Source organism: Gymnoscopelus microlampas, assembly GCF_963454915.1.
Source record: "Gymnoscopelus microlampas genome assembly, chromosome: 12".
Taxonomy (NCBI): Eukaryota; Metazoa; Chordata; class Actinopteri; order Myctophiformes; family Myctophidae; genus Gymnoscopelus; species Gymnoscopelus microlampas.
This window is the reverse complement of record NC_139949.1, coordinates 15,107,108-15,130,712: the sequence shown is the minus strand read 5'-3', so window position 1 is coordinate 15,130,712 and position 23,605 is coordinate 15,107,108. Positions and strand designations below refer to the sequence as shown.

The window sequence follows — 23,605 nt, the reverse complement described above, 5'->3', positions numbered from 1 at the left end:
TAATGTTGCTTTAATCTTTCACTGCCAGATTAAATAAATCCATAAATCACCCAGTGCCAGCGATTTGCTTACCTTTTCGAGTAGTCACAGAATATTTATGTCTAGTATGATCGATCTTCCGACGGTTGCTAAACACGGAGGGTTTCACTGTGCTTCTGCTTCAGTTATTGCGACCCCCGTTTGCTTGTTACAGGCCGCTGAATATAGCATGTCTCGTACAAAATGCGGGGAGGAAAAAAGGAAGAAAAATGCAGCCGTTTCCCCAAATACGCTAAGCAGGAAGTTAATGGTGGTGAAGATCTTTCGATCATGTGATCTCCTAGATCTGTGTGACTGGAGGATGAAAATGGGCACTTGTGTGTTCCAGAACAGCGCCATCTGGTGGAAAACCACTGAAAACAAAAAAGGCTAAAAGTCGTCTTTGGCAGTCTGGGCCTTTGGGTGAAAAAAGTCGTAAAAGTCGTCCTTAGCAGTGAATGAGTTAACTAGGCAAACACATTGAGTTGACCAAAGATCCCACTTTCTAGTAAATCATGAATGACAATTTCCCCAACAGCTCCAGTATGTTTCATCCTGGTACTCAACCATCCTTTCTCTCGATCCCTTATTCCCCTCCACCGTTGTCTTCTGCTTCTCTCTGCCCTCTGCCGTGTGCTAGGATGGAGGGTCTGGCCGAGGTCCAGAGTGAGGATGACCAGGGAGGGGGGGTGGTGTACGGGGAGGACCCTCTGAACTGGCAGCGGCTGGTCAGCCGAGAGGTCCTGGCAGGCCTCACCCCACTGGAGATCAAGAGACAAGAGGTCATCAACGGTAATGCTGCGTCCATTCCTCATCCTAATAATATTAATAATAATGGGATTAGCGGATAATGACTGTTTCCTGTATTAACCTTTTTGCAGTGGTGGAAAAAGTACTCAGATATTTTACTTAAGTAAAAGTATCAATACTGCAGTATAGAAATACTCTTTTACAAGTAAAAGTCCGGAATAAAAAATGTACTTGAGTAAAAGTACAGAAGTATTGGTATCAAAATGTACTTAAAGTACCAAAAATAAAAATACTAAAATGTTTAAAAATAGCAGATCTACAAGCTCCCAACGCGTTGCGATGCAACACGTTGTGAGCTTGTAGATCGGCTATGTTCAAATAGCCTATGTATAAAATAGGGCTAAAAGTTGTTAATATATGTTTTATAACATGATAATTGCAAAGTAACTAGTAACTAAAGTTCTCAAATAATTGTAATGGAGTAAAAGTACAATATTTGCCTCTGAGATGTAGTGGAGTAGAAGTAAAAGTACTGAAAATTGTGTGTGTGTGTGTGTGTGTGTGTGTGTGTGTGTGTGTGTGTGTGTGTGTGTGTGTGTGTGTGTGTGTGTGTGTGTGTGTGTGTGTGTGTGTGTGTGTGTGTGTGTGTGTGTGTGTGTGTGGCCCCCATCAGAGCTGCTGTACACAGAAGGAGCCCACTTGCGGATGCTTCGGGTGTTGGACTCTGTGTTCTACCAGAGGCTGAGCAGAGACAGCATCCTGCCCCCAGAGGACATCAAGCACATCTTCACCAACCTGGACCAAATCCTCCAGCTACATGGTACAGTAATACTGATTCAACCTGATGAAATCATCCAGCTTCACCATAACACTGATTCACACATGCACATTGAACTTGATTTTGAGTTTCTTATTATTTTCTCACAAAAGAAAACGGGCAGAAAAAGACTCGCTCTCTACATAAACCTTTAATGAAGACTCCATAGACAGAGACTAAGAAGTTTGTTTTTATTTTATTTTAACATGCTCATGAAGGGCTCTGTGCTCGAAGTGAAAGGTGCAAAAAAATGACGTTTCGGTCATAGGACCTTCGTCAGTGCTATGTAGCTTGCAGTCAACCCTGAACAAAGGACAAAGAAGGGAGCAACAGAGACTATATTCATATAACACACAACATACAGTAAGAACTCCTCTAACTTTCACTAGCCTCCCAAAAAAAAAGATAAAATATATATATATATTTATGTGAAAAAAATAATATATATTCAAAGATATTGAGATACAGTATGACGTCACGTTACATATCGTCACGTTTTAATATCGCGGCCTGTCTCCCACAGTGTTTATAACGGAACAGATGACAGCCATCAGGAAGAGGAGTGAGACATCGGTGATAGGTCCCATTGGATACGATCTCCTGACATGGGTAAGATATATAAGCAAAGTGGACAATTAGGTTCTACTTAGGTCTGTACTGTAATCTGTACTGTGCAAAAGTTGCGGAAGTACTGTAGTTTATCTACAAGCTCACCAAGTGTTGGTGTTGTGTTGTGAGCTTGTAAATCTGCTATTTTAATAAGAATAATTAATAGTAATAATTTGGATCCCAATCCTTTGAGGTATTTTTTGTCAGTGTACATTTGTAATTACTGTATGTGAAATTTGTCCTTTGCAATTTACCAATCCCAACTATTAGGAGCAGTGAGCACTATTAACCCATTAAGACCGGGAACGCATCTGTCATTTTAAGATTCCTTTGGCTATTAAAAAACAGCAGAATGGCTGCCACTATTGGAAGCTATGTTTGCTATATTTGTCTGTGGCTTTTTATAATTTCTTATCCCATGAAAAGTATTAACAAGAACTTGTGACTAAATACTAACTACATACACTGGGTCCATTGGAACACAGGTTTTTTTTTTCCATTTCTTTAACCCGTTCAATCCGGGGAACGCATCTCGTGTCATTTTAGATTTCTTTGGCTATAGAGCACTGAAGTCTGATGTCACTGCCACTAGAAGGCGCTGTTTCACAGGTGCGTGGCTTTATTTTTTGTGTCGAAATCCCCATTTGGGAATCTTAGAACACGTCATATAAGAACTGTGTTCCAAACATAAACACACCACCCTGGCGTTTTTGTCAGGGGGGTGGCTCTGCATCGTTTTTGATATTCATTCATATTTGATACAGGCCGTTTCTGGCGAAAATGGAATTAATTCTGCCTTAAAAGTCTTAAGAACTACTGATATCACTGTCCCTACAGCAGCCGCGTTCATGGGAAATGTAGTCTTTTGGTTGTTTGACTCGTTTCTAGTGTTTATATTGTGTTACTCTTTGGGTAAATGTGTACATTTACACCTTCAGTGGATGCTTCATATCCATATGAGTAAAAACGCCAAGGTGGTGTGTTTATTTTTGGAACACAGTTCTTATATGAAGCGATCTAAGATTCCCTAATGAGGATATCAACACAAAAAGTAAAGCCACGAACCTGCGAAAAGCGCCCTCTACTGGTAGTGACGTCAGGACTTCGGTGCTCTATTAAAAAATTGCAGATATACAAGATCATAGCTATGAGCTTGTAGATCTATTTTTTGTTTTGGAAAAATCGTGAACATTTTGTGCAAATCTTTAAATACGTATATATATTTTTTAAAGCGAACATTTGTAAAAAAAAAAAACATTCTTGGGGCCCCCTCTGCTATTTTGGAATGGCCAAAGAAACCTTAAAATTACACGAGATGCGTTCCCGGACTGAATGGGTTATAGTAATGGTTTAATTTGGACATAATAAGGTTTCCACCCGATTTTGTGTGTGTGTGTGTGTGTGTGTGTGTGTGTGTGTGTGTGTGTGTGTGTGTGTGTGTGCGTGTGCGTGTGCGTGTTGCAGTTCAGTGGCGAGGAGGAGGAGAAGATAAAGCAGGCAGTGGGGACGTTCTGCAGCAACCAGCCGTCTGCTCTGGAACTCATCAAGAGCAGACAGAAGAAAGACCAGAGGTTCACCTCCTTCATGCAGGTCAACGATGCAACTCCTATCAATCAGTCTGATCTGCCTCTGGCGCGCCGCTTTACTGTACAATGTCAGACACTTTAAGATACACTATGTGGACAGAACATACAGTACTGATGTTGTCAATAGTGTTGAGCATGTGTGCTGCTGTAAAGCTGTAACACATATTATAACTATTTGTCATCTGCTTTTGAATTTTATTTTGTCGTCTTTTGAATGCACGCAACTATATAAGATGTTGTAACTCTGTGAGACTTTATTTTACTTCATTTAAATACTTTTGTATTTGAAAATACTTTTGTGGTCATTGAAAGTTACTAGTGTTGAAACCACTTCATTGAGTGATTGATTGAATCGCAATTATTTGAGATAATTATAGATAATAAACGTATTTTTTGCATAATCGTTTCCATGTTGAAAAATGTTCACACATTTTCAAATATGAAAAAAGCTGAAATAGCTGATCTACAAGCTTAAAAGTTTTAAGCTTGTACATCAGCTATATCTGCTATTTGTATAAAATGATTAAATATGTAAATATTTTATTTTATTTTTAAGTTATTTGTCATATCTGCCCTGTGCCATTTTTGATTACGAAGCCTAAAAGGCAAACAGAAATAACATTTTTATTCATATTATGTTCCAATGTTAAACGCCAAACACACAATTAAATCGTTAATCGCAATTATTTGAGTGACAATTAATCGTCATCTTAAATTTCTAATCGTGACAGCCCTAGTTAAAATCAGTATAGTTTTTCACACTGATGATAAATGAAGGAACATAATGGCCTCCTCCATGGTGTGGTGTCATTGATCAGGAAGCAGAGAGTAACCGTCAGTGTCGCAGGCTGCAGCTCAAAGACATCATCCCCATAGAGATGCAGAGGCTGACCAAATATCCACTCCTGCTGGAGAGCATCGCCAAGTACACCGGTGAGTCCATTCTGTACTGTTCCCTCCAGTGGTGGGAAAAGTACTCCGATATTGTAAAAAGTATTAATACTGCAATTTAGAAATACTCTGTTACAGGTAAAAGTCCGGAATTTAAAAATGTACTTTGGTAAAAGTACAAAAGTATTGACATTGAAATGTACTTAAAGTACCAAAAGTAAAAGTACTCATTATGCAGAAATCTTCCATTTCATGTTTTCAAAATGTATAAAATCCTTTGAAAATATCAGATCTACAAGCTCACAACGTGTCACATCGCGACGCGTTGTGAGCTTGTAGATCGGCTATTTTCAAATAGCCGAAGTCTATATAGAGCTGGTGGTTAAGTGGTTAATGCATTTTTTTTGCAATAATATTTAAAATCTTTAAAGCAAATAGTAACTAAAGTTGTTCAATAATTGTAGTGGAGTAAAATTAGAATATTTGCCTCTGAGATGTAATGGAGTAGAAGTAAAAGTATTGAAAATTGGAAATACTCCAGTAAAGTCAAAAATCACACCCAGTGTGAAGAGAGTGGTGCCTTTGAAAGTGTAACTGGTTGCATCCGCAACAATCAGCAACAATATGTTGTCACGTGTCACGTGAAGCTTGACCAATCAGCCGTGCTCAAACATACGGACGGACATACGGACACACGGACAAAGTCAAATGTAGGAGTGGTTGGCACCACTCAAAAATACCACATAATTGTACTTAAGTACAGTACTTGAGTACGTCTTTATTTTACACCACTGCTGTTCACCTCTGCAGAGGACTGTGAGGAGAGGTCAAAGGTGAAGAGGGCGTGCGAGTGCTGCAAGAAGATCCTGAATCACGTCAACCAGGCCGTCAAGGAGGCTGAGAACAAACAGGTGTGATGAAGAAATCAAAATATTTTTGTTTGGGCGGCACCGAGTGCCGCGCTATGAGCTTGTAGATCTGCTATTTTAGAAAAATAGTGAAAAAAAATCCAAATCTTTGAATATATATATACTTTTAAAGCGAACAAGACTCAAATCTTTGCTTCTTGGGGTTCCTGGAACAACATATTTTGAGATGGGGGTCTGCAACCAAATACATATAATTTGGGGGGTCGTTGACATGAAAAAGTTTGAGCACCACTGATATAGTAACTGTTAGGATTTTGTAGAATCGGCCTCAGGTCTGAATGGGTTAATCTACAAGGATTCAGAAAAAGAGGTCGCAAGAGGAGAAAGGTTGCACGTCTCAAACTTCAGGTCAAAGAGGACGAAATACTCACATTTCCACTTGTTTATTTGGCACACACAACAAAAAAAAACATCAGCGTTTACACGTTTAAGGCGCTTTGCTGAAACTCGTAACCGTTGATGTTTTTTGTGCCAAATAAACAAGTGGAAATGTGAGTGTTTTGTCCTCTTTGACCTGAAGTTTGAGATCTTTGATCTGAGATGTGCAAACGTTCTCATATTTTGGATACGTACATTCTGCAGTTTGTTTGTACTGGCTGTTCTGTTGATTGTGTTCGCACAAAAGCACAATCGAATACATTATTCATAAAGATGAAAAGATATGTATGATGTGCTGATTTGTAAATGTCTATGAGTATTTACAGAATGAAGGCAATATCAGCTTTATATTGTTGATCATCAACTGTATTGTTATTTTACACGTTTCATCAAAGAGGTCACGGTAGTACAAGATTTGGTGCATATTCACATGTGATAAAGTACATGCCACTCTTGAGCTCACTGCAGAAATATGCCCCCCCATCAGCTCTGACAATGGAATGGTCCAGCCCTCTTGCTCAACCTCTAGGTTCTTGATGGGGTTCAAGGGGGTCTCTGGCTACGTCATTAAGTGGAACCAAGTGGTCCATTTAGTTCCATTTCTACATTCTCAATTAACCCATTAAGGAAACGCATACTGTGTCATTTTTAGATGTTTATAGCTATAACCATTATTTCATACTTGGGCTATTCAATAATAGCAGATCTACAAGCTCATAGCACGGCACCGAGTGCTGCGCTACGAGCATGTAGATCTGCTACTATTGAGCTACTATTGGTCCCTGGAACAACATATTTTGATGGGGATCCGCGGCCAAAAACATATCATTTTGGGTGGTCCTTGACAAGAAAAAGTTTGCGCACCACTGATATAGCAACAATAGTTTCTCAGAAATATTAAGACATTTGTTGAGACTTTGACAAAGATTTGCAAAACATTTTACGATTTTTCAAAAATAGCCCAAATAAATCTTAAAATGACACAGATGCGTTCCCTGTCTTAATGGGTTAAATTAACAGTGTGGCTTTTACAGTGCAGATGTGGTGTCACAGAGATACAAAATGGTATAACAACGGTCATAAAACATGCAACTATTGCTTCTCTCAACAGAGGCTGGAGGAGTACCAGAGAAGGTTAGACCTGGCTTCACTTAAACAAAGTGAAAACCCCATGATCTCCGAGTTCAAAGTGAGTAAAACCTGTTTCTCTTCATTCTTTTGTTGACCCCAGGTGAATCTTTTTTTAAGCAACCCTAAGAGAGAAGAGAGGTTCTTGTTATTAGGTATGCCTTGCTTGTGCAGTACAATATGTGATCAAAGTTACATCTATACTACAGAATCTGGACCTGACCAAGAGGAAGATGATACATGAAGGACCTCTCTCCTGGAAGGTCAATAAAGACAAGACTATCGGTACGACATCACACACACACACACACACACACACACACACACACACACACACACACACACACACACACACACACACACACACACACACACACACACACACGGTTTGTTTTATGGAGTTGAAGAGAAGAGCAAGGAGATGGGTGAAACCGTGCTGACAGCCACAGCCAGCTACTTTGCCGGGGAACCCGATGACACTTACAGTATTGCTATGGAAACAGTCAGTGGCTGGAAAAAGTACTCAAATGTTTTACTTAAGTAAAAGTGTCAATACTGCAATGTAGAAATACGCTGTTAAAAGTGAAAGTCTGGAATTCAAAATGTACTTGAGTAAAAGTACAAAGGTATTGGCATCAAAATGTACTTAAAGTACCAAGTAAAAGTACTCATTATGCAGAATGTCCCATTTCAAGTTTTCAAATGTATGCAACTCTATCTACAAGCTCACAATGCGTCGCAATGCGACGCATTGTGAGCTTGTAGATCTGCTATTTTCAAATGGCCGAAATGTATATAGGGCTGAAGTGGTTAATGTATGTTTTGTAATAATAATCTAAATCTACAAAGTAACTAGTAACTAAAGTTTTCAAATAATTGTAGTGAAGTAAAAGTACAACATTTGCCTCTGAGATGTAGTGGAGTAGAAGTAAAAGTATTGACAATTGGAAATACTCAAGTACAAATGCCTCAAAATTGTACTTAAGTACAGTACTTGAGTACATGTACTCTCCACCACTGGAAACCGTAATCATACGCGTCACGTTGGCCCCATGGATTGAGGACTTCCCCTTACAGTACGTGTCTGACATGGAAGCGCAGCTCTGAATGGAAATGTCCTTTCTATGCATTTAATTCTTCAGATGGAACACATTGTATAAAACCCTTCCTGTGATAAAATGAGATATAAAATATAATATCCGTTCTATGCATTTAATCCTTCAGTTGGAACGCATTGTCTAAAACCCGAACCCCTTGTCTAAAACATTGACAAACTCACAACGCGTAGCATTGTGAATTTGTAGATCCGCTACTTCCACTATTTTGGAAATGTTTTGAATATTTTTGCCTATAATGACATGCCCGAAATAGGGGTCGATTATGAATCGATTAATGCACCCTTAAGGGATAGTTCACACCAACAAAAATATTTGTTTCTATCATTTAGTCACCCCATGGAGACTTGAATTCATGGATATTGTTTTGTTTTTGTCGCATTCCCAAGTCAATAATTTGATTACCAGCGGACCGGTAGGCAGCGGTTCCGGTAGGAGACACAAAGGAGACTGTCTCCTACCGGAACCGCTGCCGGTCATCACATCATTGGCTTAGGAATGGGACATTCCTAAGCCATGAAATCAGTCTAATCGATACAAAAAAAGTCCTTTTGGTGGTAAATGTGTCCCTGTGGCCGTCCCTCAGAGCTGTACACCCTGCTGCTGGAAGACATCCTGGTCCTTCTCCAGAGACAGGACGACCGTCTGGTGTTGAAGTGCCACAGTAAGAACCTGGCGGGCAACTCTGACACCAAACACATCTTCAGTCCCATCATAAAACTCAACACTGTACTGGTGCGCTCTGTGGCCACTGGTAAGTACGTCTAAAAGGGTCCTTAATAATCTCGTGCACTTTTTCTTTGTGAGCTGAGCCGCAAACGTATTCTGAGAAGTATTGTACTGAGCCTGTCGAAATGTATCTCTGTGTATTATCGTCAAATCACCACAGCAGGCCGTGAAATGTAATATATTAGAATCTAATATATTCCATTTCATGGATCTAATAATTAGATCTTTAAAATCGGTATTCTGACATACTGTGAAATTTGTTGGCCTGTGGATATTATAGATTATCGATTATTATTCACCCCGGAATAGGGGCGGTAGAGTTCAAGTGTAGTATGTAATGCGGATTTGCACATGAAGTGTGTATTGTTTAACCACTTAAATCCCAACATCGGTATTCGCTGAAAATAGCAGATCGACAAGCTCACAACGCGACGCGTTGCGTCGCGTTGTGAGCTTGTCGATCTGCTATTTCCAGCGAAAGCTTTCCCCACAATAACAGAAAACAGAAAAGACCCCAGTATTGAGCCCTGAGGTATTCCATTTACTCCATATGGGGTTTTAAGTGATTAATGACGGCAAGGGATGGTGTGTATTTTGTCACCCTCAGACAACAAGTCCTTCTTTGTGTTGTCCATGTCGGACAACGGTGCCCAGATCTACGAGCTGATGGCACAGACCATATCGGACCAGAGGACGTAAGTCTGCCATCGCTTCCCAACGCTCCCACTAAGCCAGTGGTTCCCAATGCTTTCTGGATCAGGAAGCAAAGAAGGAAAGAAAGAAAGTAGTCTTAGGAATCAAATGGTTCTCAAGTTAGTATACTTTAAGTTCTTTAGTATACTTAGTATAGATAGTATACTTTAAGTTCTACTTTGAGTATACTAATGGTAGTATACTTTAAGCTCCTATTTATCAGTATCACCTAGAAAACAACATTTTTCAACAAGGTTTTAAAGAAATATATACCATGCCATTTATTTAGTTTTTACATTACATTTCTTTTTATATTAACCCATCTATAAAGGCCTCCTAAATCAGTAGTTCTCAAACTTCTTTGTGCCAAGGACCCCCAAAATGATATGCATTTGGACGCGGACCCCTCCATCTGAAAATGTTTTGTGCCAGGGACCCACAGAAGGGAAGATTTCTGACCCTAAGAATCGGAATCGAATCGTGAGATAGCAGTAGATTCACGGTCCTATTGGGGATCACTGCATTCCTGCTGTTGATGTTCTCTCATTGTGTTGTGTGAACTCTGTTCCTTCAGGTGGCAGTGTCTGATCACGCAGTGTGCTGAAACCATGAAGACCAAACCACACAACAACATCATACCTCTAAGTCAGACTGAGTGAGTTCACCCAGCGTAGAAATCATATTATATGTCGCCTTTTCCACTGCATCTTCAATAATGTGTGTGTGTGTGTGTGTGTGTGTGTGTGTGTGTGTGTGTGTGTGTGTGTGTGTGTGTGTGTGTGTGTGTGTGTGTGTTCAGAGCTGACCGGGATGCTATTGAGATCATCAACACTGAGGAGCCCAAGCCAAGCAAGGATTCTGACTGCACATCAACTGGGTGTTTGCAGCCTCCAGGTGCAGTAGCTGCAAATAACGGTGAGATTAAATTACAAATGCCTTCTTAACCACTTTCACCCTTGCATCTCTATTTTAGGCATGTCATTATTAGGTGAGAAATAAAAAGAAATTATGAATAAAAATGTTCCTAGACGTATAAAACAACATAAAACTTCTATCTCTTTGTATTCTTATGTCAAAATCCAATCGTGTTTTTTTCCCCCTGTAAAACCAAATAGGACATGTGCTGACGTAGACTTGGAACAAACCAATTTGAACCAATAATATCATGACATCCAACCATCAATCAATCTTCAACTGTAATTATCTTCGTTCAAATCAAATTTCTCCCAACGTTATGTCCTGCCTCCCTATCCTGTTTCACTGGGAAATACGTCATGATGCAGAAGACACTCTCAAAATGCTGTTTCATCTGGACTGTAAAGGATAGTGCCAAATGCAGTCCATTAGTTTGTTCCACTGCTACCCAGTGGCTAGCATGGATGTTCTCTCTACCACCAACAGCTTGAGTCACCCCTACTTCTTCTGTATATGCATACACCCTAAAAAATAAAACAATAAATCGCATTTTGACTTAAAGGAACACTACATATGGTTCCTCAGTAGTGGTTCCTTTCCTGTCTACTTGCAGTCTCCAAGGCAGGCTGGATAACTGAAAAACGTAACTGATTTTTTTTTTAAATTAATGCTATAACTGTGGCTACTATTTTTGCATGCTACTGTAACTATCCAGGAGTAGAAAGGCCTTAGTTTCCATTAACTTGAAATCCATGCTGATGATGTCATAGTCACAGCCCATCTCTGAGGCACAGAGCGTGTAGACAGACATGGTACCGTCCCCATAGTGAGCATTAGTGAAGACCCATATATGGAGACACTGTATGGAAAAATACAGTATTGAAAAAAGGAAGTGTTCCTTTAAGGTGTGTGTGTGTGTGTGTGTGTGTGTGTGTGTGTGTGTGTGTGTGTGTGTGTGTGTGTGTGTGTGTGTGTGTGTGTGTGTGTGTGTGTGTGTGTGTGTGTGTGTGTGTGTGTGTGTGTGTGTGTGTGTGTGTGTGTGTGTGTGTGTGTGTGTGTGGGGGGGGGGGGGGGGTTTATAGCTACATTAGTGTTTTGGTTGAGACAGTGGGCCTCCCTTCAGACAAAACTCAAACAATGTGCCCTCCAATGACATTACTGTCTTTGCTAGACATGAGTCTCTATTTAATATTGCCAAAATGTGCTACATGACTACTAAACTACTCAAACGTCTCATTGAAAACTAGAAAAAGTGTAGGTTATTGTGGGCCAGCAATGTTGATGGAATATGAAGAATCTGACAAATCCGTCTTGATCACATGACCATAGAGATAATGTGTACCGATTTGCGTGATGTTTGGACAAAATATGTAGGAGTAATATCATAAAATGTGTTTTGCAAAAAGCGGCCTCCTGGTGGCGCTATTATAGGGCAATGTCAAAATAGTGGCATTTGTTCCTCAATGTAGTGCAAATGTGTGTGCAAAGTTTCACCGCAATCGGACTCTGCGTTCATGATTTGAGGCATTTTGTTCAAAACGGGCCACTCCTGCAAACTTTAGATGTCAATCTTAGCCAATCAAGATGGAATATGAAAATTCAAACAGATTCTTCCGATTTGCTTGAAATTTGGATAAAATCTGGAGGAGTAATATAAAAAAATGTGTTTTACATAAGTCGGCCTCCTGGTGGCGCTTTAAAAAGTTAGATGTGAAAAATGCAGGGCAGAGGTTTGTCCTTGGCCTCTAGGGAGTGCGCGTGCAACGTTTTACTCAGCTCGGTGCAGTTATAGGTAAAAACACGAATCAGCTTGTTATAGCGCCACCATGAAGCTGATTTGAAAAATTTCAAGTGGCATTTCCTCCTCGGCCTAGTAGGAATGTGCGTGTAAAATTTCACGGAAATCCCACACTGTGTTCATGATTTGTGGCATTTTGTTCAAAACGGAGCAGTCCTGCAAACTTTGGAAGCCAATCTTAGCCATGGATGGAATATGAAAAATCTGAAAGACCGGTTTCATTTAATCTTTGTGTTTGGACAAAATCTCAAATATTTGTTTTGCAAAAATCAACCTCCTGGTGGCGCTATAACAGGCCGATCTGAAACATTCAGGGCAGAGGCTCCGCTCTGGCATCCAGGGAGTGTGTGTGCACAGTTTTGCTGCCATCGGCCCAACGCTGCCGGAGATTAGCTGGTCACAAACGGACACACACATTCACAGACAGACGGACGGACAGGGTGCAAAACATAGTCTCTGCCACACCTTCGGCCTGGCGGAGACAGTAACAGACACTCTCACAGTCACTTTCAACGGATAACTCAAGTAAAAGTTTGCTTCGTTGCTGCGAGTTCTGCCACTGCCAAATTTAAGCTCACACGTGCATGCACAACGTTACAGATGAGCGTTAGTGTGCAAGAGGAGAAACCGAAAATAAGAAGTGCTCCTCGTTTCGTTGTTTGTATGCTGGCTTCAGCCAAATTATTACAGATAACACCAAATGTTAAATCTGAATCTGTGGGCATAACTACAGCCTTCCTATAGATGATCCCATCCTTTTCAACCTCACGTCTCTCTGGGCCTCCCCTGCTCCATGACCTCTCACACCTTGAAGCCCCCTGGCCTACGTAATGCAAAACCCTTATTTTAACTCATTCACTGCCACTGATGTAATTAACCAATACTGCCACTGATGTAAAAAACGTAATTTTTGTTTTTTCAAATTTGACCCAAAGACCATGGAGATATGATTTTTCGAAGATCTAGACTCCTATCCACTTCCTTGTTAACTTAAAACTTAAAACGTCTGTATCTCGGCTCCTGAGTACTTTTTTTTTTCAATAAAAAAGCTCTGGCAGTGAATGAGTTACAATACTTTCCTAGTTCGTCTCTATCCTAAAAATAAGCACTATTGCAAATTCTAAATCTGGGGACTAAGTTGGCTCCTAGATTTAACCACTTTCAACCTACTGTACCTACTTGAGGCATGTCATTATTGGGCAGATCAGCTATTTTTGCAGCTCGTTGTACGATGAAGTACTGAATATATATATATATATAATGGTTACACCATTTTCTAGGTATCCCCACAGATAGACCTCCTTCTCCAGGCCTGCAAGCTCCACCAACGAACAGCAACCCCTTTGAGGGAGACGACGAGGAAGAGGAGTCAGCCCTGGCAGAGAGAGAAGAGGAGGTGGATGAAGCAGAACTCCAGGCCTTCCTTGATGGCGAGCTGCCTGACGGCCTGACCTTCCTTCAGGAAACGACACAGGAGGGCATAACTGCCAACGACCAAGAGGCCTATGCCTTTGACATGCCCGCTACAAGAGCAGAAGACGCCCTGAGGACATGTAAATTCCTACTTTATTACAGCTGAATTTGTGGCCAGCTTTACTTTAATTACTGGGAATAATTGCGCTATGGAAATCATTCCTTTGAAGCGTTTTGCATGTGTTGTGATAATCTGTCAATTCTAATAACTAGACATATTCCAAGACATGTGCCTGTTTAAAGAACAGAAACTAGAAAAATTTGCTCCTCGGTGCACAGGTCTCTGCCAGGCCAGGTAGTAGAAGTCAATCTTAGCCAATCAGGTTGAATTATGAATAATCTGACATGGATATAATGTGTACCGATTTGCGTGATGTTTGGACAAAATCTGTAGGAGTAATGGCAAAGAAATCGTTTTGCATAAATCGGCTTCCAGGTGGTGCTATAACAGGCCAATGTGAAGTTTCACTGCAATTGGACGCTGCGTTCATTATTTGAGGCATCAAAACGAGCCACTCCTGCAAACTTTAGATGCCAATCTTAGCCAATCAGGATGGAATATGAAATCTGGCATGTCAATATAGGCAAACAAATGTTCAATGTTTCTTCCCCAAAAAACGTTGTTACATTGTTCAATAATAGCCATAATAGCATGTAAACTTTACAGTTACACCCTGGCTAGCTTCTTTTACATTAACATTTTCCAAAGCAACATGTTGCAACCTCATCGCTAACATCACAGCGTTACTGATGTACAGTACTGTACATCTCTTTAGAACAGTGGTTTTGAACCTTTTTCATATCAAGTTCCATTATTTATTCGGCATTTGAGCCACGGACCACCGTTTGATGAGATTTAGACTCTCAGACCCAAACCTTGATGTATTGATGTTGGTACCGATAGGAGAGATAACAGGCAAACGTTGATCAAAACAATTCTATAATTAAGTAATGTTTAACAATAATTTTACTCTTGAGAGCGTAAAATGAAACCAAATGGACCCGTAAGGGTCCATTTGGTTTCATTTTACGCTCTCAAGAGTTAAAGATCTATAAGGGTCCATTTGGTTTCATTTTACACTCTCAAGAGTTAAATATCTATAAGGGTCCATTTGGTTTCATTTTACACTCTCAAGAGTTAAAGATCTATAAGGGTCCATTTGGTTTCATTGTACACTCTCAAGAGATAAAGATCTATAAGGGTCCATTTGGTTACCAACTCTCCATCATTTAGCTGGGGACCACCTGGAACCCCCCCTCAAGGACCACTGGTGGTCCCCGGACCACTGGTTGAGAACCACTGGTTTAGAAAATGGTATATTCTCCAGAAAAGGTTGGGAGCCGCTGGTCTAGAATGTCTATTAATGACGCATTCTGTCGTGTCTCGCAGTGGCGATTCTGAAGCAGGTACTGCTCGACCACATGAAAAGCAGAGAGGATGCTGGGAAGGAGGAGACCGCCATCAGTACCACCGGGTGCCTGCTGAGGACCGTCTCGTTGGGGAACCACGAGAACAGCCCCACCATGGCAAAGGGGACGTGTTCTGGGTTACATGACAGTGACTCATTCGAGACGAGCAACATGTCTAAAGAGACGGAGGGACCAGAACTCCCAACCGGCCACACAGGGATCTCTGTAGCAACTGAAAGCTGTGGTGAGAGGCTTGAAATTATTCAATCATCATGAGTGTTACATTTGCTAGGTGGGAATCAGTGGTGTAAAGTAACTAAGTACATTTACTCAAGTATTGTACTTAAGTACAATTTTGAGGTACTTTTACTTTATTGGAGTAGATCCAGTTTTCAGTACTTTTACTTCTACTCCACTATTGGAGTATTTCCAGTTTTCAGTACTTTTACTTCTACTCCACTACATCTCACAGGCAAATATTGTACTCCACTACAATTATATGAAAACTTTAGTTACTATTTTCTTTGAGATTTTGATTATTACAAAACATACATTAACCACTTCAGCCCTATATACATTTCGGCCATTTGAAAGTAGCCGATCTACAAGCTCACAATGCGTCAGATTTGTATCGCCGGTCAGACTGAATACGTGTGTTTCAATTTGGGAAATATAGACTGTCTGTCTATAACAATTTTACAATTTACTTATAGCAGCACTTCACCCGTTTCCAAACTTAACTTCATATATTTTGGTCCTCACTAATGCTTATTATTATAAGATGGTACCATTCTGTCTACTTGCACTGCGTTTCAGACGTGGGCTGCGTAGAGTTCAGAATCCTTACTTTAATGGCAGCTTCGGTTTCCTCCAATGACATCATCGGTCATTTCAAATGACTGAAAAACGTTTTTTTTTATTAACGCAAGTGCAATGGTTTCTATTTCAGTGTGCAAACTCTTTTTTTTTATGAATGCAAGTGCAATGGTGTCTATTTCAGTGTGCTAACTTTCCAAGAAAAGAAAGGCTGTAGTTTAAATGGCTTTGAATCCCCATCAATGATGGTTTTCGGAAGTGTCCACAGGTTTCGGAGGTTTCGGAAGTGTCCACAGCGCACCTTTTAGACACAGAGCGAGTAGAAAGAAATGGTGCCAGGCATTATTTATGTTATTTATTATTTATACACCTTTCAAAACATTTACAAAGTGGTTTACAGATTAGCAAAAACAGAGAAAATAATAATACATTAATAACCATATAAAAAGTAGGAATTTAAAAAATCCCAAAAAGTTAGCACATCCAAAATTTCATATAAATGTAGGACAAAGTACTCACATTTCCACTTTTTTATTGGCACACACCAATAAATGAACGCTTACGCGTTTCGGCTATGAGCCTTCCTCAGAGCATCTTAATCTTAATCATTAATAAACATAAAACACAATAAGTAAGAAACAATAAAATGCATTCTGTCTATCTCAAGCAAGTTTAAAGTCCCTGTAAGTCGATTTGTACCGAAATGAATAAAATCCAGCGGCCTCCTCAAAAGTCAAACAAACCACAGTATGCTTTGGAAAATGCTCTGCAGTAATGTGGAGTTGACTGAGTCATAGTCAACGGACTCAACTTGCCAGACCACTGGTATGGTCTTTTCACTGAGCCCGGTGTAACTCCCTGTTGTACAGAACAGACATACAAACAAACAAACCACCAAACAGCACAGAAGTTAACGACTAACATAATGTGAATAGTGTTTAACTCACAGCAGACTACAGAGGTACACAGTGGTGGAAGAATAAGTTAATGGAAACAACAAGTGAGAAAATACATAGAGGTACTTCCTAAGCCTAATGGCAGTATGCACAAGAAATGTGATGCTGATTACGTCGAGCGGTTTGCGAGATGAGCTTGTATATCTGCTATTTTTAAATAACCAAAAGAAATCTTAAAATGACACAGATGCGTTCCCGGTCTTAAGGGATATTTCACTTTCAAAATAATTCTGGGTCATTTTATCGTCTACTCTGGCTTTTGGGAGCACCCCGGACAGTTATTAAGTTGCTTTATTCAGTATTTAGATATTTGATATTCATTTTAGCAGACATGCCCCCTTCCTATACAAACCCATTGTAACTTACATTCATCGGAAACACCCGTCCTTGGTTCTGGTGACTGATGTTGTCCTTCTAATACGTGAGGAAACCGTGTTTTTTACATTTTTCATTTATTTTTAATATTTTTTTTGGAAAGTGAAAAAAACTAAATACAATAAAAAGAAAAAGGTAATCGAAAAAACATGGCCGCCTCACGTATTAGGAGGGCAGGATGAGTCACCAGAACCAAGGATGGATGTTTTCAATAAATCTAACATGGTAAAAATGGAGTTTGAAGTTACAATGGGTTTGTATAGGAAGGGGGCGTGTCTGATAAAATGAATATCAAATATCTAAATACTGAATCAAGCAACTTAAAAACTGTCTGCTTCCAAAAAACAGAGTAGACGATAAAATTACCCTTTAAAAAAAAAAGTGAAATATCCCTTTAATGGGTGAATAAACCACGGCGATCAATAAAGATCTCTATCTATATCTTAGGTAACTACATGGTGCTGGATTACCCTGGTGGGTGTGAAGAGAGCAACACTGACGACGATGGCGTCGGAGGGGCCCAGTGGGACTCTGAGGGGGACTCTGAGATCGACCTGAAGAAGCTGCTTTCCTCCGCCTCACAGACTACTGAGGGCCGCGGACCTGACCTCAACCGGCAGATCATGACTCACCTGCGCCTCCTACAGGCCAACCTGCAACATTTGAAGGTAGAACCTTCTGGTCTTCTGCCTCATTCTTTGTTTGTTCATTTGTTGCCACCTCTTTTTTTTGTATCCGCTTAAACCCAGTGGTGTAAAGTAGCTAAGTACATTTACTTAAGTACTGTACTTCAGTGCAATTTTGAGATATTTGTACTTTACGTGAGTATTTCCAATTTCCAATACTTTTACTTCTACTCCACTACATCTCGGATCCAAATATTGTACTTTTACTCCACTACATTTATTTGAAAACTTTAGTTACTAGTTATCTTTTTGCTAGTTAAAATATTTAGATTATATTACATAACATGCATTAACCACTTCTACCTGAGCTTGTAGATCTGCTATTTTCAAAAGACTTTTATACATTTGCAAACTTGAAATGGGACATTCTCCATAATGACTACTTTTACTTTTGGTACTTTTAGTACATTTTTATACCAATACTTTTGTACTTTTACTCAAGTACATTTTTAATTCTGGACTTTTACTTGTAACAGAGTATTTCTACATTGCAGTATCGATACATTTACTGAAGTATAAAAATTGAGTACTTTTTCCACCACTGCTTAAACCGTATCTCCTTTGTTGACCGGGGTCTCTCAGGGCTCTATACTTGGTCCGCTCCTTTTTTTACACCAAATCTCTTTGCCCCAGAATAAGTACGCCAGAATTCATGTTGTTAATGATCTCATGAAATGTAAATGAAGTCAATATAGCCTATCACTGCTAAGGAACCTCAAAGTCGTAATCTAATTATAGTTTAATTACAGTTTTTAATCCAATTACAGTTTAATTACGGTACAATCTTTTAGCTTCTCATGAGCAACTCAGGCACCTATGACTGAGACCTTTTTGCCTCCAACTGATATACAGTATTTACCTATTATCCATTTTTAGATTTGTTTTTGTCCTTCACTCTATATGCTGTGCCTGTTCATTCTACTGTATGTATCCTTCCGCTCATACATAAAATGATTTTCTCTCAGGAAGTGGAGACTAAGTACAATCAACTGCGGCCAATAAGGGAAGAGACTGCCACCGACTCAGATGAGGGTAATGGTATGTGTCAGTCAGTTACTTGTAAATGATTATTATTATTATTACTAGACCGGTGCCCTTCGGGCTACTCAGGAACCCGCCTATTTGTGCAATACTTTGTACATGTTGTCTGACTTGTTGGAGTCTCAGGCTTATCACATTTTCTTACATGCCACCACTTACATTGGCGAAGCGGTACAAGTGTGGCGCAAATTTGCCGATGGCCCGGGTTAGCCAATCAGGTAAGCCGGTGTCGACGGAAACACGTTGGTGCAGTGGCAGAAACAGCTCGAACAATCCGCGAAACCGACGCGTCGGGTTGGCGAATCAGGGAAGCAGGTGCACACCCCTCACAAACGCACAGAGATTTGGTGCGTCCTCCACAGACCCGTAGACATACAGACACGTGGTTATTCGGTTCTTGGAAACCGTTGGGCCGATCAAATTGCCACTCAGCACCACATATGGGACATACGCCAGTTTGAGACCGTTCAGTTGGACGCCGCCTGAGTTAATGCCTGTTACAGACAGACAAACAGACACAGGTTTTGTGATTAATACATAGATTATCGATATTTTTTTATAATTGCTTAACTATTAAAACTGGGAAAGCATCTGTGTCATTTTAGATGTTAGCTATGTATATAGCAACATAAGTTTTTCTGCAAACTCTAAGGATTTAGAATATTGGTTTTCAAAAATAGTACATATACAAGCTCACAGCGTGCCACTTTGTGCCGCGCTGCAAGCTTATTCATCTGCTATTTTTGAACAAATCTTCTCTTCTGGCGGTCCCAGCCTCCAGGCACAAAACATTTTCAGATGGGGGTCTGCGGTCAAATACATTTTGGGGGGAAAAGTACTACTGATTTTAGAAGGCATTTGTGGAATCGGTGGAATCGGGTCTTAATGGGTTAAATCTATTAGTTCAATTAACTGTTGCAGCCGAGATCCATCACTCTAAAATGACTCCTTTCTGGTTCTCTTCAGATACGATCCAGTGCTGACGTGTTCCATCTTGCCAGGTCATCCAAGCCAAGTGTCAGAGGAATGTGGATGCAGAACTGCTCCAGCCCCTCCCCTCTTCACCCACCTATGCTGTTATACTTGCTATACTGCTGTCAATTTAATAGTGGCAGCTTAAAGTGGCATTTAACCACTTAAACCCCATATGGGGGTAACCGGAGTCCACCAGGGCTCAATACTAGTATCTTTCTTGGTTGTCTGCTATTGTGGGGAAAGCTTTCAGTGAAAATAGCCGAGGCAAGCTCACAGCTATTTTCACCGAAAGCTTTCCCCATAATACCGATGCTGGGGTTTAAGTGGTTATGCTCAATGTCATACTGTATGTTTTTTTTTCCTTTTACTTTGATTCATCATTTACAAGATTTAATACACTTAAAAACATAGGGTGACATTATGCTAATGCACATGCAATCTGAACACAAAATTGATTTGCACTCTATCATGTACCACTGACAAGTAACATGAGGTAGTGATACCCAAGACACTGCACACAGACAACCTGCCTGCAGACCAGGAAAAAAAGGAGGAAAAAAAGTATGCAGAGGGTATCTGCAACCAGGTAACATGTCCTGGCCAGGATCACGACTAAATACCATGCATAGAAGGAATGTGATGATTATGTTTGCAAGACTCTGCATTTTACGTAATGGAATTTTGGTATTAACACAGCCGTTTTGGTATATATAGATGCAATAGAACATGTTTATATGACTGACCGGGCTGGTCTGTGCAGAAAAAAAGGAAGAATTTGATGGAATTTTCTCATTGTCACACGCGACTAATGGCTTTATGAGTTAAGCACACTGTATAGACCACACGAAATGCGTGTGCATATACACATTTTGGATGTCCTTTTTAATATGCAGTTAACCACATGAACCCTAGCATCCCATTTGGCGAAGACAGTAGATCTACAAACCACGGGTTTTTTCCGGCAAAAAGATTTGTTTTGTAGAGGGGGGGGAAAGGAGGGGACCAAGTATAGACCCCTGGAGGATATAGTAGGGTTAAAGTGGTTTTAATATACAATTAAATTGTGTAGTGTAACCAACGGTGGTGTCAATATTTTGGCCACAGCACATTGCTGCACACTGGGCTAAATGTGCAGACTTTCTTCACCATAAATGCACCATAAATGTTGATTTGATGCAGTCCACCTCCTGAAATACCCCCAACTGCAGAGGTGGGGGTATATCGACTAAAGAGTCAGGCTATACAAAAGAGTAAATCGGTGATTCTTGACCTTTTTCATTTCAAGGATCCTCAGTTTGATATGCATTAGGCCATGCACCCCCATTTTCTTTTCTTTTTTTTTTACAAATCTCTCAAATCTCTCTCTTAATAACAAACTTGTAAGTAATCACTCTTTGCAGTACTAGGTGCAAACTGTAGAAGAAAGAATCAAGCTTACGCCTCGGTAAGCTTCTTGGGTGAGAGCACAGAACTTCTTCATTTTCATGACTGGACTGAAATCAAAGACCGCTTTAAAGATTAACCTGACAGAAGATTAAAGATCTGCGAGGCAACATCTGAAAATCTGCCTTGGTTTATAGCATTTTTAAATGAATTAAAACTTATCAAAAAGCACTGAAAGAAATGTATAAACACAAAGTATTATTATGGACTATATACAGTACTTTATGTATAGGAAAATTTTAAAATGTACACTATCTCTTAAACTAAGAGAAAGCCGCACACTTCCTTAGTATTGCAGTTTTTCCTTACTTTATACATAAAATCATCATGTAATGTTTTAACAGAGACTAATTAAAGGGTTAAAGCAGAGGTCAAGGTAGCTCAGAAATATTAATCAGGTTTATTATTTTTTGCCTAGATATTTTATTTTATATTGCATTGAGCTCCAATGTGTTCACTGGCTGTTTTTAACATGAATAGATTTTAAATGAAGGGAACAATTGCGCCATTTGTCATTTTATTTTCATAGATTTCATGTTGGTGATGGGCCAAACCCCAAAACTAAATGGATGAATATGGTGTTCAAATGTTATTAAACTAACTTTGAACATTTTTTGGAATGCCATTTCATTGTCTCAAAAATAATGTCAGCATTTAATTAAGCCATTAAGCTTGAAAGAGCTGTGTGTGTGTGTGTGTGTGTGTGTGTGTGTGTGTGTGTGTGTGTGTGTGTGTGTGTGTGTGTGTGTGTGTGTGTGTGTGTGTGTGTGTGTGTGTGTGTGTGTGTGTGTGTGTGTGTGTGTGTGTGTGTGTGTGTGTGTGTGTGTGTGTGTGTGTGTGTGTGTGTGTGTGTGTGTGTGTGTGTGTGATACTGTTAGTTATACTGTTATACTGACCCCAACACTGCTAAAGTGCCCTAGAGCAGGGGTCTTACGTTTTCAGGCCAAGGACCCCTCGGCTGAGAGAGAGATGAAGCAGGGACCCCCACTACATATTGTATAAAATTGTGTTGTAAATTAAACATTTTCACAGATTTCTTAGACAGTTTGGGCCATCATTCATCAGCTTCATTTTGAAGAAAATGCATGCCGTCTTTCTGTCATTAAATGTCAGAGAATAACATAGTATAACACATATACTTACCCTATAGTTCCTGACTGCACAGTAGTGCATCTGGTGTAGGCCAAACATCTGTTCAGCGAAAACAATTCTCCAGAAGTAGAAAACCAAACAGAAATTCCATGGACCCCAACAGTAAAAGGGTGGGTTTTACTGTACATTCCCAGCCTGCAGATCACTGGGAGCACACCGCTGCCTGTGAGAGGGTGTCAGGGCTGTGGGTATTTAGATTGACATCAGAAGTCGTGGCCTTGGAGTTGGTATGGGGCAGTACATTGGGTGGAAGAATTGAGGTCACAGCAGGTGTCACCCGCTCTGACTCGGTGGCTGCCTTGATGGCTCTGCAGTACAGTGGGAAGGTCACGGGTCAGGCTGGAGTGGACTTCATGTAAACTCTTAACATAGAGTGGGTTTTTAATGGGTTCCAGCTCATGTGGGTGTGTATAATAAATATGAAGGCATTTTGTAAAACGTGAACAGAACTGATGGACAGTTAATGTAATCTATTTCACTTCTCTTGCATTATACGTTGGCAGCAACGTGCTGCAGTCACTGACGGACACCGGCGGCCAGAGTACAACAGCAGGCACAACGAGGTCCATTTCTCCCCCCGAGGTGCCCAGATGTCCATAGTGCCCACCTATCCTGTATCCCAGCGGTTCTTTAGAACGGGTTTTCAACCAGTGGTCCTTGAGGGGTTCCAGGGGGTCCCCAGCCAAATTAATAGTTAGCAACCAAATTGACCCTTATATGTCTGTAACTCTGAGAGTGTACAAATGGAACTAAATGGACCCATTTGTACACTCTCAGAGTTAAATGAACACTGATGATGGTGATACAGTGTAGATTGGGACCCCCAAGAAATCTAAATGGTTGAGTCCCTGGGATATCTTTTTAAATGGGGGTCCCTAGGCTAATATTTGTCAATTTGGGGGTCCTTGACGCGAAAAAGGTT

The 23,605-nt window shown here is 40.3% G+C and overlaps 1 protein-coding gene across 2 annotated transcripts in view; it reads left to right on the top strand.

Annotated features, from left to right (window-relative positions):
- arhgef12b (Rho guanine nucleotide exchange factor (GEF) 12b) overlaps positions 1–22,143 on the top strand; it is a 55,797-nt gene extending 33,654 nt beyond the window's left edge. For both annotated transcript variants that reach the window (XM_084073177.1, XM_084073176.1), the window contains 17 exons: positions 659–810; positions 1,442–1,588; positions 2,109–2,194; positions 3,659–3,784; positions 4,599–4,713; positions 5,482–5,582; positions 7,090–7,167; positions 7,316–7,391; positions 8,808–8,975; positions 9,558–9,645; positions 10,218–10,298; positions 10,443–10,537; positions 13,637–13,909; positions 15,220–15,483; positions 17,834–18,054; positions 19,038–19,110; positions 20,080–22,143. In XM_084073177.1, coding sequence (XP_083929303.1) covers positions 659–810; positions 1,442–1,588; positions 2,109–2,194; positions 3,659–3,784; positions 4,599–4,713; positions 5,482–5,582; positions 7,090–7,167; positions 7,316–7,391; positions 8,808–8,975; positions 9,558–9,645; positions 10,218–10,298; positions 10,443–10,537; positions 13,637–13,909; positions 15,220–15,483; positions 17,834–18,054; positions 19,038–19,110; positions 20,080–20,096 — 2,161 coding nt within the window. In that variant the 3' untranslated portion in view covers positions 20,097–22,143. The remainder of the gene's footprint in view (positions 1–658; positions 811–1,441; positions 1,589–2,108; positions 2,195–3,658; positions 3,785–4,598; positions 4,714–5,481; positions 5,583–7,089; positions 7,168–7,315; positions 7,392–8,807; positions 8,976–9,557; positions 9,646–10,217; positions 10,299–10,442; positions 10,538–13,636; positions 13,910–15,219; positions 15,484–17,833; positions 18,055–19,037; positions 19,111–20,079) is intronic.
- Positions 22,144–23,605: the final 1,462 nt, after the last annotated feature.